At 42.1% G+C, this 19,083-nt stretch overlaps 1 protein-coding gene across 3 annotated transcripts in view; it reads left to right on the forward strand.

Annotated features, from left to right (window-relative positions):
- Positions 1 to 711: 711 nt before the first annotated feature.
- Positions 712 to 19,083, forward strand: part of mgl (low-density lipoprotein receptor-related protein megalin) — a 413,751-nt gene continuing 395,379 nt past the window's right edge. For all 3 annotated transcript variants that reach the window (XM_045766930.2, XM_045766931.2, XM_069318071.1), the window contains exon 1: positions 712 to 897. In XM_045766930.2, the coding sequence (XP_045622886.1) occupies positions 780 to 897 (118 nt within the window). In that variant the 5' untranslated portion in view covers positions 712 to 779. The remainder of the gene's footprint in view (positions 898 to 19,083) is intronic.

The following is a 19,083-nucleotide window of genomic DNA, read 5'->3' on the forward strand; positions in this document are numbered from 1 at the left end:
TCGTATGTTAATACATCTTCAGAAGGAGTCAAAGATGAAGACTCCTTCTGAAGATGTATTAATATACGAAAGTACTTAAGGAAATTCCTGTTTCAATTTCCCTCCGTGGTCTGACACTGTCACATTTTTAATCACGTGTTTATTTTCGTAATACACACACACACTATATATATTATATATAATGTAGTATGTTTGTGTCGTTTGTAGGGGCAGAAAGAGATTTCAACGCGACGCTGTGTGTTCTGCTAAGCTGGCGGAGTTTTCTTGACTGGAGAAAACTTAGGTGGCATGTGCGTGTGTGTGTGTGCGTGCGTGTGTGCGCACGCGTGTGTGTGGGCGAAGCAGAACGGGACAGAGTGAAGAGTTTTGGAAGTGTTGTCAGGGTTCCAGGAGCCAGCGTGCCGGACGGTACCAGTCACCTGTGGGCCGCCCCCGACCACCACCACCGGCTTTCTTTACTCACTTCGCCATCTCCCACTTCATTTCGCCCCTTTTTTTTACTTTACGCTGCTACCTCTATCTACAAACCCAACTAATAATCTAGTCGCGAAAGTAAGGGAGAAAGTACGTTAGCATGAGGGGGAATTGTAAAAGTTTTTAAGCTGGCTGACAACAAAAGTTCCAGCGTGTGTGTGTGTTAGTAAGCTCGCTGAGTGGGACGCTCACCTCTGCGCATGCGCGGCTGGTGCGAGTCCGGGCTTCCAGACAACTTCTTGGTCAGTCGTAACCCATACGCAGTTTGGGGGAGATGTGCTGGTGAATTTTTAGTGGAACATTAAATGAAAATGTGTTATACATCGTGGCTTTCTTTATTTTTACTATGTGTGAGCGTACCTTCGTGCCGGGTGTTGGGACAAATAATCCGAGATGAAGACAGAGGATCGCACGTTCTAGCAGGTGGGTGGAAGGATATGTTTGGTGTACCTGTAAAGGGAGGGAGGGGGTGGTACCTCTCTCTCTCTCCCCCTTTCCCCCCTTTGGCCTCTCAGGTGCTCTACCCTCCCCCCTTTACCCCCTCCTACCCTTCCCTTTCCTCTATCTACCCTCCAATTCCCTCCATCTATTGTGTTTTCTCTTTACTGACAAGTTTGCAGGCTATTTAAGACTTGTTGCATAGAGTTGGTCCTATGGTATGAACCATATATATATATATATATATATATATATATATATATATATATATATATATATATATATATATATATATATATATATATATATATGACAATGTCAGACCACGGAGGAAAATGAAACAGGAATTTCCTTAAGTACTTTCGTATATTAAATACATCTTCAGAAGGAATACCATTCCTTCTGAAGATGTATTTAATATACGAAAGTACTTAAGGAAATTCCTGTTTCATTTTCCTCCGTGGTCTGACATTGTCACATTCTTAATCACGTGTTTATTTTCGTGATATACACACACACACACACACACACACATATATATATATATATATATATATATATATATATATATATATATATATATATATATATATATATATATAATATAACTGAAAACTCACACCCCATATATAGTCCTGGGGACCATTCAGGCTTGTTTGCATATATATAATATATATATTTGTGGTTAGTTGACTTAAAGGAATTCACTGTGAGTCGAGATGCAAACGTCTTTAATAAGAAAGTTAAGACGTTGGGAAGGTTAGTTTGTGTAGGAATGTGTGGGGGGGGGGGGGGGGTTGCCAGCCTTTGGACATTTGTACAGGTGACCATTTTGACAAAAGGGTGTCTGGGTGTTTTGGCCAGGGTTGACGACCATTATGGTAGGGTGGGGGCCATTATGGCAGGGTGACGACCATTATTGGCAGAATGACGACCATTATGGCAGGTCGAGGACCATTATGGCAGGTCGAGGACCATTATGGCAGGTCGAGGACCATTATGGCAGGTCGAGGACCATTATGGCAGGGCGACGACCATTATGGCAGGGCGACGACCATTATGGCAAGGTGACGACCATTATGGCAAGGTGACGACCATTATTGGCAGGGCAACTACCATTATTGGCAGGGTGACGACCATTATTGGCAGGGTGACGACCATTATGGCAGGGTGACGACCATTATGGCAGGGTGACGACCATTATTGGCAGGGAAACTACCATTATTGACAGGGTGACGACCATTATTGACAGAATGACGACCATTATTGGCAGAATGACGACCATTATTGGCAGGGTGACTACCATTATGGCAGGGCCAGGACCATTATGGCAGGGTGACGACCATTATTGGCAGGGCGACGACCATTATTGGCAGGGCGACGACCATTATTGGCAGGGCGACGACCATTATTGGCAGGGCGACGACCATTATTGGCAGGGCGACGACCATTATTGGCAGGGCGACGACCATTATGGCAGGGTGACGACCATTATGGCAGGGTGACGACCATTATGGCAAGGTGACGACCATTATTGGCAGGGCGACTACCATTATTGGCAGGGCGACGACCATAATGGCAGGGTGACGACCATTATGGCCGGGCGACGACCATTATTGGCAGGGCGACGACCATTATTGGCAGGGCGACTACCATTATTGGCAGGGCGACGACCATTATTGGCATGGGTGACGACCATTATTGACAGAATGACGACCATTATTGGCAGGGCGACGACCATAATGGCAGGGTGACGACCATTATGGCCGGGCGACGACCATTATCAGCAGGGCGACGACCATTATTGGCAGGGTGATGGCCATTATTGGCAGGGTGATGGCCATTATTGGCAGGGCGACTACCATTATTGGCAGGGCGACTACCATTATTGGCAGGGTGACGACCATTATGGCCGGGCGACGACCATTATTGGCAGGGTGATGGCCATTATTGGCAGGGTGACGACCATTATGGCCGGGCGACGACCATTATTGGCAGGGTGATGGCCGTTATGGCAGGGCGATGACAATTATTGGCAGGGCGACGACCATTATGGCTGGGTGACTAATATTATTGGCAGGGTGATGGCCATTATTGGCAGGGCGACGACCATTATTGGCAGGGCGACGACCATTATTGGCAGGGCGACGACCATTATTGGCAGGGCGACGACCATTATTGGCAGGGCGACTACCATTATTGGCAGGGTGACGGCCATTATGGCAGGGCGACGACCATTATTGGCAGGGCGACTACCATTATTGGCAGGGCGACGACCATTATGGCCGGGCGACGACCATTATTAGCAGGGCGACGACCATTATTGGCAGGGTGATGGCCATTATTGGCAGGGCGACTACCATTATTGGCAGGGCGACGACCATAATGGCAGGGTGACGACCATTATGGCCGGGCGACGACCATTATTGGCAGGGTGATGGCCATTATGGCAGGGCGATGACAATTATTGGCAGGGCGACGACCATTATGACAGGGTGCCGACCATTATGGGTGGGTGACTAATATTATTGGCAGGGCGACGACCATTATTGGCAGGGCGACGGCCATTATTGGCAGGGCGACGGCCATTATTGGCAGTGCGACGGCCATTATTGGCAGGGCGACGGCCATTATTGGCAGGGCGACGACCATTATTGGCAGGGCGACGACCATTATTGGCAGGGCGACGACCATTATTGGCAGGGCGACGACCATTATTGGCAGGGCGACGACCATTATTGGCAGGGTGATGGTCATTATGGCAGGGCGACTACCATAATGGCCGGGCGACTACCATAATGGCCGGGCGACGACCATAATGGCCGGGCGACGACCATAATGGCCGGGCGACGACCATTATGGCCAGGGTGGCGACCATTATGGCCAGGGTGGCGACCATAATGGCCGGGCGACGACCATAATGGCCGGGCGACGACCATTATGGCCAGGGTGGCGACCATTATGGCCAGGGTGGCGACCATAATGGCCGGACGACGACCATAATGGCCGGGCGACGACAATAATGGCCAAGATGACTATTATGGTCAGCTTGGTGTGTTTAAGTAAAGTGCCTACCAGCTTCAGTCATTTTTCTAAATAGTTAACACGTTTTTTGTTTTAGTCGTATCCAAAGCCATGCTTTATGAATTAGAAACTGAATATTAGTTATTTGTTTTGGAGTTTAAATGTTTTTAATAAAGACTATTAAAGTTTTTAATTATTTTTTTTAAAGGATATGAAAGAATATTAGTTTATTTCCTTGGTAAGATAGGAGTGGTTGGTGGGTGTTTAAATTAGTTCTTGGGGAAGGTGGGGGAGGATACTAATCTTTGTTGTGTACTGTTTGGGGGCCCCTGGTGTGTGTGGTTTGGGGGGGGGAGGGCTGACGTGTATTGGGGGTTGTGTGGGGGGGGGCATGGCTTATAGGTTGTGTGGAAGACGTGATATGTATTGTGGGTAGTGTGTGGGCCCTGGTGTTTATTGTGTGTGGGGGTCCTGGTGTGTATATGTGGGGGTGGTGTGTGGGGCCCTGGTGTGTATTGTGGGGTGGTGGGTGGGCCCCTGTTGTGTATTGTGGGTTTGGGGGCTGGCGTGTATGTGCGTTGTATTGGGCTGGGGGGGGCGTAGGCGCGTACTGTAGGTTGTGTGGAGGGCCTGGGCGCGTATTGTAGGTTGTGTGGAGGGCCTGGGCGCGTATTGTAGGTTGTGTGGAGGGCCTGGGCGCGTATTGTAGGTTGTGTGGAGGGCCTGGGCGCGTATTGTAGGCTGTGTGGAGGGCCTGGGCGCGTATTGTAGGTTGTGTGGAGGGCCTGGGTGCGTATTGTGGGTTGTGTGGAGGGCCTGGGCGCGTATTGTGGGTTATGGGGTTCGCGCGCGTACAAAAACAAGGGAGCCTCGTGGCAACAACATGGTTCACACGTGTAACAAAGTTACAGCAATGTTTTAAGTTTGCATTAAAGCTGTGGGTTATTTTGTACTTGCGAGAAGGATTTGTATGTTTTATATAATACGACCGTGCTGAAAGGTTCCTTTTCACTACCACTGATAAGAAATAGGGAAACTACAGAAGGCCTTGCCCTATTTATATCCACCCAACCTCATCCGTGTAGCTGTAAGCATACTCTTTTAAAGACGAACATTAGGTCTTGTTACATAGCATGGAATTGGTGGCTGTATTTATAGATATATTGCTTATATTGGTAAGGACGTTGATGCTTGGGCATCTTGAAGGGGCAGCCCGATCTCTATTTGTTATTCCCAAAACACAGCTGTTTTTTCCTAGCCAGAAATGTGTGAACTCAAGCAAAGCCCCTAATATACCGAGGCCGATGCATACAGTATGTCAGTATTATGTTGCTTTAGTTTGTAGTAATACGTCTCATTTGTAACGGATTGGTTGATAACGTAAAAAAAAGAAAAATGTGCCGTGTTAGGTGAGAGAGAGAGAGAGAGAGAGAGAGAGAGAGAGGACGGGTTGGTGTGTGTGTGTGGGAGACGCCACCGGTCTCTGGAGCTCGGTCATTGACTGCCCTCCCTCACTCCCTTCCCTCCTGCTGCTGCTTGAACCGCCGTGCAACAGGTAGAATGTAGCGTTCTTTGTTGCACATGACTCGTGTATTTAGGAGGATTTAAAAATACTCCATTTTATTGCCGTAGGGCATTCGTGAACCGTCATAACACGGTACAGCACCTAGGAGTAAAATTCATAGCTACATTTTTGAGGTACCGGTTGGTAGTTCGCCTGTGCCGTGTGAAACTTAATTACGAAATCGCCTTTCGCTGCGTCCTGTTAATTGCTTTAACTTGGTCACGATAGTGTAGAAACTTTCAAGGAATGAAATTGCTCGGCAAAAGGTCCAAAAGTAATTTCAAACTTCAATTGACATGACGTAACTCGTTTCTTTTTTTTCCCCCAAACTTGGGCTTCACCTACAGTCTAGTTGCTAGGGCTCATCGTGGAGCTAACTTACCATACTTCTTAATTCGAGATTACTTTAAGGTGGTTCAAAGGATTAACGTTGCAATTGCCCCGGGCGCTGACCAGGCCGTCTGGTTGGTGGTCTGGTCAATCAGGCTGTTGGACATCACTGCTCGCAGTCTGACTACAGGCGAGTTGGAATCATTCGTGAAAATGTTTTAATAATTAAACTGAACAGCACAAAAGTGTTCGCTCACACACACCTTGAAATAATATAAACTGCTGGAGCGGAATGTGTTTTCATAGCCCTGGGGCCGGATTCAGGAAGGTACTTACGAAGGTTTTTCCTCTTGGCTAAGAGCGTTTTCCGTCTTAGCGCCTTCGTGGCGGCTACGTCCGTATTCAATTAACTACCCTAAGTGGAAAAACCTTCGTAAGTTCATTCCGGGATTTAAGTGTGGTTTCGACCACTCGTAGCTTTACGTAAACTGGATATAAGTCATTTTTTCTCTACTACATAACTGGGATCGATTTATGATATTGGAACATGACCAAAATATTATAGCTGGTGAATCTAGTGAAGAGGAATCCTTCGCGTTAGTTATATATGCATTCTCTGCTTGAAACTTGAAGTAAATATGTGTTTGATAGTAGAATTAGTTTTATAATAGCAAGATATTATACCAGTAGTTATTAAGTAAATAAACACTGGTGAACATGAAATATGAGAGAAGGTGATGAGCCCTGCCTGATGGGATCATTTACTATCACCAAATGCCCCTGTTCACCTAGTAGTAAGGGTGTACCTTAGCTATACATACCCATTTCTAATTTATTTAGTTTGGTTTTATTTTGAAATTAAATCTGGGTGAGACATAAAATAAAAATATGCTGCACAAATGATGTTAGGTAAGGAAAAGGGTAAAAATGTCAAAAACTTTATTCATTGAATACTTAAAGCTATAATTATGACTATATAGATTATTAAAAAAGAGAGAGGGAAGCAGGGGTCCAAGACCTCTTCCTGTTATACAATTTGGGTGTGGAACAAGTAATTATCAAAAGAAGGCACCATGCCGGGAAGGCTATGTAGCAGTAAGGCAGTGAGGTGAGGCAGCTACTTATTTGAGAAATGCTTATTTTATTTACCTTATAAACTGAGGCAACTTATTTTATTTGAGGAATACTCAGCTGATTCCTCTACATTTAGCATGGAACAAATTTGTGTCCAAGACCTCTTCCTGTTACTCAATTTGGCTGTGTGTAACCAAACTAGAAGTGCTCTACAAATCAAGGGACCCAGAATGTGGAATGACCTCCCGAATCATGTCAAAGGCTGTACCTCTCTCAACCAGTTTAAGAATTAAACCAAGTACTGCCTAATTAACTCCATGTAACCTAACTTACCTCCTAAATGTCAACCCATGTCTTGCTATTTTTTAAACAACGCTGTTCACCAACATGTGCAATTACTGATTTATGCTATGTTAACCCCCTTTTTGTATTTTTTATTCCTTCTTCCAACACAATTTATACCTAATCCCGATTACTATTAAATTTTAGTCTGTGTTTTTTTTTCCCCCACACCTTGCCCGAAATGCTATGAGTATTAGTGGCTTTAGGTATTGTATGTACTAGCTCTGTCTATAAATCCAACATTATGTTTGTAAATCAACTGTATGTACTTTTCCTGAATAAAAAATAAATAATAAATACATTTTAATCAGTAAGTATTAAAAGAAGGCACCAAGCTGGGAAGGCTATGTAGCACGATTGTGTGTAACAATAAACCAAATTTTTTTTAACAAATAACGCACCTGTATGGGAAAACAAATCCTGTCAGCTGTAAAAATATTGATGCAGTTATTTAAATGAAAAATATAATGAAAGAAATATTACTGGTTTATTTTTATCCTATCTTTTTGTACTGTACAGTATATCCAAGGAAGTGAAAAATTGAGACATAATGCACAATTTAATGAATGATTAGCATGGATTAGCAGTTCAAAAGAAATATGACTTGTATTACATATCAACCTGAGATCTTAATGATCCATGGTCAACATGATTTAATAAGGATAATACAGTACTGTATTTGTAATAATACAAACTATAATTTAAAATCTTTATTACTGATTTTTTTTATTAAGAAGATTAGGTATACACAGCAATGTGCTGCTACCCTATTCTATATGGAATATTACACAGTGTAGATAAAAAACTAGCTATAAGTTTATCTAATACTCCCATCTCACAGGATGGTTAGACATACTGTACATGGAATCAATTTAGAAAATACCAGCCTCAATACAAAAAACAAATCAACTCTGACTAAACAATTCTAAGCAATTTTCACAAGAGGTAAGCACTGAATCATGGAAACATTATATTATAATTACTCTTACCAGTTTCTACAAAACTCCTCTCAAACAATGTATTTTTAAACATGTTTAGGTATACACAGCAATGTGCTGCGTCCCTATTCTGTATAAAGGACCACACAGTGTAGATCAAAAACCAGCTACAAGCTCACCCAACATCCTCACCTCACAGGATGGCCAGTCATACATGGAATTAGGAGAGAACAAAATACTTAATGCTGATCTATTAGCCTCCACTGGCAAAATTTGGGTGCAGCACAAGAATATCTTCCAATATTCCTCAGTGTATGAAGTAATTACAGAGCTCAAAATACCTCATACCATTTGGTATGACGTCACTGATAACAAGACAATCACAGATATAGTGTTGGAGAGTATGTTCTCTCAAGTAGGACTGAAAACAGATGTTTTTTTTTCCACCAAGAGGGCTATAAACCCATGGAACCGCGTACCCGCTGAAGCCGTAAATGCCAAATTCCAGCTAAAAATTATCATTAAGACAATTGGCGGGCCCTTTAACAAGCCGCCGGCTTTCTGTCCTCTTCGAGGTCACTAGATAGTTAGTGGGCCTTGGGTAAATTCAGTAAATATATACAATAATTGTCAGCGCATCTTCCGAGCAACAAGGACAGCTACACAGTATCTCTTAGAATTACGTAAGTAAACAACAAATGTAACATATTTGTTTACTACAATGTCGGTGCTGGCTGTAGAAGTTAAAAAAACATTGTTTTACTTCGAAATATACTAATTTTATAAGAAAATTCGACGTAAATAGGAGGCAGTAGAGCTCCGATAAGCCAGCACTAAATCTTCAATATGAAGAATGTTGCTGCTCTCTGATTGGCCAAACGAAATACAGTAGTGACCTCTATCGGCACGCAGGTGAACCAACAATTTTCTTCCTAAGTATACCTTATTGAATCGCACCTAAGCATCTTCTTAGGGCGCACTTAGGAACCTTCGTAGCAAACCCACTTACAAAGAAATACACAGAGCTTCCTGAATCTAGGTCTTGGATAGGAAGCTCAGTTGACCGTACTAGACCCACCGCTCCTGTGCCAGGTAAGTCCACTACGGGCTCACCATAGCCCGTGCTATTTGGAACTTGTTCAGAGTAGCTGAATCTATAACAACAACAAACACATGATCGCACTAGTGTGTGGGGATGCAGTCTATCCTCCTAAAGTTAAAGTACTAATAGTAACTATTTAATCGAAAGTACCAGTATGTAGTGATGGACCACTAGATAGCTGACTTGTATTATTGAATTTGGTCAAACTGGTAACTTAATTTTTTTGTTACTGCCACATATTTATGACCTAACCTCTCCTAGCAATCTAAGGTCTCATACATGTGCTGTACTAATAATTTAAGTATGGATTTTAGACACATTTTATCCCAGGTATAACTGACACAGGTATACATGTTAGCTCGGTACACCTGTGTCAGTTCAGCATCCTGAAGAAGTCTCATTCCGGACGAAACGTCGAACAATACAACTGTAAAGATTAAGTGATCTAGTGTTTCTTCACCCTCCAGATAATAGAAGATATTTGCATAGAAGGGAAAATATCAGTGAAAAGTAACAAGTCACAATGCTGTTGTGTTTATTTTTTTATTTTTTTTTTTTGACGTATTAAGAGAAAACCTGCTCCCAATATATATATATATATATATAGACATATTTTATTAAATATGACCGAAAAAGTAAGATTAATAATTCTAACACGAATTTTCTCAATCTTTCGTACATTATGCTTCACTGTTGGAGGTAAATGAAAAATCACTTCTCCAAAATTCATTTTTATTTCTAGTAATAAAACTAGAAATAAAAATGAATTTTGGAGAAGTGATTTTTGATTTACCTCCAACAGTGAAGCATAATGTACGAAAGATTGAGAAAATTCGTGTTAGAATTATTAATCTTACTTTTTCGGTCATATTTAATAAAATATGTCTACAGGAAAGACTGCTACCAAAATATACTAATATATATATATATATATATATATATATATATATATATATATATATATATATATATATATATATATATATATATATATATATATTAGTATATTTTGGTAGCAGTCTTTCCTGTAGACATATTTTATTAAATATGACCGAAAAAGTAAGATTAATAATTCTAACACGAATTTTCTCAATCTTTCGTACATTATGCTTCACTGTTGGAGGTAAATCAAAAATCACTTCTCCAAAATTCATTTTTATTTCTAGTCTGACGCGACACGGGCGCGTTTCGTAAAACTTATTACATTTTCAAAGACTTCACAAATACACAACTGATTAGAACTTACGTATCTCTGCTATTATATCTACATTTGAGTGAGGTGGGAGGGATGATGTGGCATATAGTGATGTGGCATTAACACAAGACAAACATGAGGGGATATTAATAGGGTATTAAAAGTATCAACACAAGACAGAACAGAAACAATGGGTATTGAATAGAAGTGTTTGTAGAAAGCCTATTGGTCCATATTTCTTGATGCTTCTATATTGGAGCGGAGTCTTGAGGTGGGTAGAATATAGGTGTGCAATAATTGGCTGTTGATTGCTGGTGTTGACTTCTTGATGTGTAGTGCCTCGCAAACGTCAAGCCGCCTGCTATCGCTGTATCTATCGATGATTTCTGTGTTGTTTACTAGGATTTCTCTGGCGATGGTTTGGTTATGGGAAGAGATTATATGTTCCTTAATGGAGCCCTGTTGCTTATGCATCGTTAAACGCCTAGAAAGAGATGTTGTCTTGCCTATATACTGGGTTTTTTGGAGCTTACAGTCCCCAAGTGGGCATTTGAAGGCATAGACGACGTTAGTCTCTTTTAAAGCGTTCTGTTTTGTGTCTGGAGAGTTTCTCATGAGTAGGCTGGCCGTTTTTCTGGTTTTATAGTAAATCGTCAGTTGTATCCTCTGATTTTTGTCTGTAGGGATAACGTTTCTATTAACAATATCTTTCAGGACCCTTTCCTCCGTTTTATGAGCTGTGGAAAAGAAGTTCCTGTAAAATAGTCTAATAGGGGGTATAGGTGTTGTGTTAGTTGTCTCTTCAGAGGTTGCATGGCTTTTCACTTTCCTTCTTATGATGTCTTCGATGAAACCATTGGAGAAGCCGTTATTGACTAGAACCTGCCTTACCCTACAGAGTTCTTCGTCGACTTGCTTCCATTCTGAGCTGTGGCTGAGAGCACGGTCGACGTATGCGTTAACAACACTCCTCTTGTACCTGTCAGGGCAGTCGCTGTTGGCATTTAGGCACATTCCTATGTTTGTTTCCTTAGTGTAGACTGCAGTGTGGAAACCTCCGCCCTTTTCCATGACTGTTACATCTAGAAAAGGCAGCTTCCCATCCTTTTCCGTCTCGTAAGTGAAACGCAGCACGGAACTCTGCTCAAATGCCTCCTTCAGCTCCTGCAGATGTCTGACATCAGGTACCTGTGTAAAAATGTCGTCAACATACCTGCAGTATATGGCCGGTTTCAAGTTCATGTCGACTAAGACTTTTTGCTCGATGGTACCCATGTAGAAGTTTGCAAACAGGACACCTAGGGGAGAACCCATGGCGACCCCATCTACTTGCTTATACATGTGCCCATCCGGGCTCAAGAAGGGTGCCTCTTTAGTACAAGCTTGGAGTAGTTTCCTCAGAATACTTTCTGGCATGTCAAGAGGAGTACAGGCTGGATCACGATACACTCTGTCGGCTATCATTCCGATTGTCTCGTCCACAGGTACGTTGGTAAACAGCGATTCTACGTCCAACGAGGCTCTTATCCCTGTGGCCCGTGTGCCCCGCAGTAAGTCCACAAATTCCTTTGGAGACTTCAGGCTGAAGGCGCAAGGAACATAAGGAGTCAGCAGGCCGTTGAGTCGCTTCGCCAGTCTGTACGTGGGTGTGGGTATCTGGCTAATGATTGGCCGAAGTGGGTTTCCAGGCTTGTGCGTCTTGACATTTCCATACGCATATCCAGGTTTATATTCCCCAATGATCTTTGGCAGGTGGAGTCCGGATTTCTTGGCGTTCACAGTTTCGATCAGTTTGTTGACCTTTGCTTTTAATTCGGCTGTAGTGTCCTTCGTTACCCTTTGGAACTTAGTTTGGTCAGAGAGTATGATGTTCGATGTTGCTACAAACGCTACAAACGAGTGGAGAAATAGCAACATCGACCATAGTATCCGTACCCGCATTGAACAACACCTCGACATCCTCACAGAGCAACATCACCTCAGCACTGAAACAAGGATTATCAAGAAACTAACAACATTATATGGAGGACCTATGGCAATTCCACGACCAAGAGATGGCTTCCTGAACCTTGCAGGAATTAACCTCACTGAGGACCAAGTCACTCTCCTAAACCTGGGCATAAACTGTCATGTTATGTCCAGACCGAGTGAAATGGCCCGGAAAGTAGAGTTGGAAATTCTGTTGGACGACATATTCGACCTCGAGACACAAAAGAAGGTCACTACCAAAGATACCTTACAAGCAGAACTTATTGCAGAAGGAGGAAAGAATCGAGGCAACTACAGAAGCACCATACTGTCCCCCGAGCTTAAAGCGGCAGCTAAAAGCCTTCGTGAGAACAAGGAGATAGTTGTCAGGAGAGGTGACAAGTCGCCAATATATGTCATTCTTAAAAAAGACGAATATCTGGCGAAAATGAACATCATACTCTCTGACCAAACTAAGTTCCAAAGGGTAACGAAGGACACTACAGCCGAATTAAAAGCAAAGGTCAACAAACTGATCGAAACTGTGAACGCCAAGAAATCCGGACTCCACCTGCCAAAGATCATTGGGGAATATAAACCTGGATATGCGTATGGAAATGTCAAGACGCACAAGCCTGGAAACCCACTTCGGCCAATCATTAGCCAGATACCCACACCCACGTACAGACTGGCGAAGCGACTCAACGGCCTGCTGACTCCTTATGTTCCTTGCGCCTTCAGCCTGAAGTCTCCAAAGGAATTTGTGGACTTACTGCGGGGCACACGGGCCACAGGGATAAGAGCCTCGTTGGACGTAGAATCGCTGTTTACCAACGTACCTGTGGACGAGACAATCGGAATGATAGCCGACAGAGTGTATCGTGATCCAGCCTGTACTCCTCTTGACATGCCAGAAAGTATTCTGAGGAAACTACTCCAAGCTTGTACTAAAGAGGCACCCTTCTTGAGCCCGGATGGGCACATGTATAAGCAAGTAGATGGGGTCGCCATGGGTTCTCCCCTAGGTGTCCTGTTTGCAAACTTCTACATGGGTACCATCGAGCAAAAAGTCTTAGTCGACATGAACTTGAAACCGGCCATATACTGCAGGTATGTTGACGACATTTTTACACAGGTACCTGATGTCAGACATCTGCAGGAGCTGAAGGAGGCATTTGAGCAGAGTTCCGTGCTGCGTTTCACTTACGAGACGGAAAAGGATGGGAAGCTGCCTTTTCTAGATGTAACAGTCATGGAAAAGGGCGGAGGTTTCCACACTGCAGTCTACACTAAGGAAACAAACATAGGAATGTGCCTAAGTGCCAACAGCGACTGCCCTGACAGGTACAAGAGGAGTGTTGTTAACGCATACGTCGACCGTGCTCTCAGCCACAGCTCAGAATGGAAGCAAGTCGACGAAGAACTCTGTAGGGTAAGGCAGGTTCTAGTCAATAACGGCTTCTCCAATGGTTTCATCGAAGACATCATAAGAAGGAAAGTGAAAAGCCATGCAACCTCTGAAGAGACAACTAACACAACACCTATACCCCCTATTAGACTATTTTACAGGAACTTCTTTTCCACAGCTCATAAAACGGAGGAAAGGGTCCTGAAAGATATTGTTAATAGAAACGTTATCCCTACAGACAAAAATCAGAGGATACAACTGACGATTTACTATAAAACCAGAAAAACGGCCAGCCTACTCATGAGAAACTCTCCAGACACAAAACAGAACGCTTTAAAAGAGACTAACGTCGTCTATGCCTTCAAATGCCCACTTGGGGACTGTAAGCTCCAAAAAACCCAGTATATAGGCAAGACAACAACATCTCTTTCTAGGCGTTTAACGATGCATAAACAACAGGGCTCCATTAAGGAACATATAATCTCTTCCCATAACCAAACCATCGCCAGAGAAATCCTAGTAAACAACACAGAAATCATCGATAGATACAGCGATAGCAGGCGGCTTGACGTTTGCGAGGCACTACACATCAAGAAGTCAACACCAGCAATCAACAGCCAATTATTGCACAACTATATTCTACCCACCTCAAGACTCCGCTCCAATATAGAAGCATCAAGAAATATGGACCAATAGGCTTTCTACAAACACTTCTATTCAATACCCATTGTTTCTGTTCTGTCTTGTGTTGATACTTTTAATACCCTATTAATATCCCCTCATGTTCTGTCTTGTGTTAATGCCACATCACCCCTCCCACCTCACTCAAATGTAGATATAATAGCAGAGATACGTAAGTTCTAATCAGTTGTGTATTTGTGAAGTCTTTGAAAATGTAATAAGTTTTACGAAACGCGCCCGTGTCGCGTCAGACTAGAAATAAAAATGAATTTTGGAGAAGTGATTTTTTATTTACCTCCAACAGTGAAGCGTAATGTACGAAAGATTGAGAAAATTCGTGTTAGAATTATTAATCTTACTTTTTCGGTCATATTTAATAATATATGTCTACAGGAAAGACTGCTACCAAAATATACTAATATATATATATATATATAATATATATATTTATATATATATTTTATTTATTTATTTATTTTGGAAACTATACATTTACATTATAAATAAACATTCCACCTAAGAATGCTCTCGGGCCACATGACAAGTTCACTCACGGAATCTTAGACCAAAACCGGTTTGAGGACGAGGGAGCATAATGGAATTAACGGGAGTGGGGGTAATTATTATCCTAGATTCCATTACTAAACTCATTAAACTACTAATTACATTCAGTAGTTGTTACATAACCACCCTGTAAACATAAACCGTAACTGTCTCTCTTTTCCCCTTGTTACAACTTGTAATAAAGTTGTTACATCTCGGCTTAACGTGTTTATGACGTATTAGAACGTTGTTACAACTTGCTATATTGGTTGTTATAACTGGTTAGGTGTTAAAACTTGTTTCAACGTTGTACCATCGTTGTAGTTTCGGTATGTGTTTAGCGGGCATGTTCTTCACATGAAGACCATATATAATCATTGTAAAATAAGGATATACAGTATATATAACTCGATTCTTATATAATATATATATATATATATTATATATAATATAATGGTACATATCAAATAAACCTCCCCGTTTCGTCCCTGACACAGAACACCGGCTAATCACTCGAGCCGGGAATTCTGTTTTATGGAAAATATGCAAAAACTAAACATACTACCCGAGCCCTTGCCAATTATGAAATATATTTAAATTTGTTATTAAAGTACAACCCGGTCAGTGATTGGGTAACTCTAGGATTAATTAGGCGATGGCACTCTGGCATTGTCAGTCTCATGGGTAGGCCAGAGACGCACCGTTGAATTAAACCAGCCCTCGGAGACTCAACAGATTCGTTCAGGCTGACTCGACTAAGACTTACCTTGCATCCCTGAGAAAAGCAACATCTTGGGGCTGACTCTTCAACTCGCCAACTTCACCTCCATGACTAGAAGACGCGTCATACCATAGCTCCACAACCCGACACCTAGATTACAGATAATCTTAGAAAATACTTTTTTTTCTTTTTATTAAATAATATATAAAGATCACATTTACATCAATTTACAAGGGAAAATACTACATTTATATCTATATTATATAAGACGATCATTGGTGTGGTGGTGGAGACTGACTCCATTCACAGTTTCAAATGTAGATATGATAGAGCCCAGTAGGCTCGAGAATCTGTTCACCAGATTAACAGTTAAGAGGCGGGACCAAAGAGCCAAAGCTCAACCCCCCGCAAGCACCACTAGGTGAGTACATACACCTTTTGCGTTTGCCGTAGTTCATAGACGGGACGTGTTCAAGCGTGAATTAGATGGGGCGTCCCACTTTTGTGAGAGTTGGCTTCTGTCTCTGATAGACCTCGGTTCATTATACTCGAGTTAAACATCAATCTCGTTTAACTTCACGTTCTTTGTCCAACATTCTTCGTTATATCTCAATGGTCCAGGCACTGTGACGAACTGAACGATAATATAAAATCAGATTATCTTATCAACGCGTGGTATTTGTATCTGCAGTATATACAGTATGGTGGAGGAACGTCCCGTCTATTGGTTCTCGATTACGCTCGTCAGGCACCAGGCGTCGCCTGTCGCATATTCCCCCCAAAACCCCTAACCGAGTTACTCTGTTTTCTTTCTTATGAAGACCGTCATTGAAGTGTGTACAGGCAGGAGGGAGTTTCCGTAATAAGACATTCGAGATTGGCACTAGTTGAGAGAAGTTGTGGTGTCATAAGCTCGCTCGCTAATATGTTGGATCAACTTGGGTATGGTTAGATCTGTCACATTACATAACTTCTGATTGTCAGAACCCTATATATCATTAGGTTAGGCTCGGTTAGATTGGTGTTTAGGTTAGGGTTGGGTTGGGTTGGTTTAAAAATCTGTTGAACCGTCCTGGGGTCGTAATGTGACTTAGTATCCAGCTCGTACACTGGCGGGCGTTGGCAGAGTGGCTCATGTTTACGCATTTTTTGTATTCATATGAATAATTTTTTTTTTTAGAGGATTGTTACGTAATCGTGTTGGGTATTTTGACACTATCGTAGGCCTAGAACAATTGCGATGTAAGCCAGTGTTGTTATAGTTTGTGTTCTTGCTTAACAAGGTAAGAATGAGTATTCTTTGCGTTATAGCCTAATATATCTACTATAACCTTATGTCTTATATTCGTATATATTTTTTGTTCTAGTTGTTACAGCTTATGTCAAGTTCATTATCGGGATATTTCTATGTTCAGTATTTTGTTTAGTAAAGCTGTTAATACATAAATAATGAAAATCCTGCATCCACGAAGGCTTGCATGATTAAAATTCATTGACGATAATATTCTGGGGATGGATGTGTTTTGTATTATGAATGAGAACTGCGCATCGTTGGCCGGTCTAACCACTGGCATAACAAGCCTGTGTTGAGGCTAGGAGGCTTGATATTCTGAGTGACCAGATGCAGCTGGTCTGATTGGTGGTGACAACTGCGGTCTCACTCTCCTCACGTCTGATTTTTTTTCTCTTCTTCGTCTGCTCACGTCAGTAACTTTTTGTCAATACTGTGGTGTTATCTTTCTGCTTCACCGCTCATTATTGTCTGAACTCCTTCCCCATCCTAGGTTAACTTTCTGAGCTTCCACTTGCAGTGTCGAAGTTAGCCAGTGAAGAGGACTTGCGCTGACAGTACTTTGTGTGTGTGTGTGTGATACCTGGTTGATGGGGTTTTGTGAGTTCTTCTACTCCCCAAGCCCGGCCCGAGGCCAGGCCTGACTTGTGAGAGTTTGGTCCGCCAGGCTGTTGCTTGGAGCGGCCCGCAGGCCCACATACCCACCACAGCCCGGTTGGTCCGGCACTCCTTGGAGGAATAAATCTAGTTTCCTCTTGATAATGTCCACGGTTGGACATTTTCACAAATTTTCCACAAATGTAAATGTGTTTTACACACACACACACACACACACACACACACACACACACACACACACACACACACACACACACACACACACACACACACACACACACACACAATGTATCGGAATGGAGAAATGTCACAAGTGGAGTACCACAGGGTTCAGTTCTTGCACCAGTGATGTTTATTGTGTACATAAATGATCTACCAGTTGGTATACAGAATTATATGAACATGTTTGCTGATGATGCTAAGATAATAGGAAGGATAAGAAATTTAGATGATTGTCATGCCCTTCAAGAAGACCTGGACAAAATAAGTATATGGAGCACCACTTGGCAAATGGAATTTAATGTTAATAAATGTCATGTTATGGAATGTGGAATAGGAGAACATAGACCCCACACAACCTATATATTATGTGAAATCTTTAAAGAATTCTGATAAAGAAAGAGATCTAGGGGTGGTTCTAGATAGAAAACTATCACCTGAGGACCACATAAAGAATGTTGTGCAAGGAGCCTATGCTATGCTTTCTAACTTCAGAATTGCATTTAATTACATGGATGGCGATATACTAAAGAAATTGTTCATGACTTTTGTTAGGCCAAAGCTAGAATATGCAGCTGTTGTGTGGTGCCCATATCTTAAGAAACACATCAACAAACTGGAAAAGGTGCAAAGGCATGCTACTAAGTGGCTCCCAGAACTGAAGGGTAAGAGCTACGAGGAGAGGTTAGAAGCATTAAACATGCCAAAACTAGAAGACACAAGAAAAAGAGGTGATATGATCACTACATACAAAATAGTAACAGGAATTGATAAAATCGACAGGGAAGACTTCCCGAGACCTGGCACTTCAAGAACAAGAGGTCATAGATTTAAACTAGCTAAACACAGATGCCGAAGAAATATAAGAAAATTCACCTTTGCAAATAGAGTGGTAGACGGTTGGAACAAGTTAAGTGAGAAGGTGGTGGAGGCCAAGACCGTCAGTAGTTTCAAAGCGTTATATGACAAAGAGTGCTTGGAAGACGGGACACCACGAGCGTAGCTCTCATCCTGTAACTACACTTAGGTAATTACACTTAGGTAATTACACTTAGGTAATTAAACTTAGGTAATTAAACTTAGGTAATTACACTTAGGTAATTACACACACACACACTCACACACACACTCACAGCTAGATTGGATACAGGGC

This window comes from Procambarus clarkii, chromosome 89 (genome assembly GCF_040958095.1).
Source record: "Procambarus clarkii isolate CNS0578487 chromosome 89, FALCON_Pclarkii_2.0, whole genome shotgun sequence".
Lineage (NCBI taxonomy): Eukaryota > Metazoa > Arthropoda > Malacostraca > Decapoda > Cambaridae > Procambarus > Procambarus clarkii.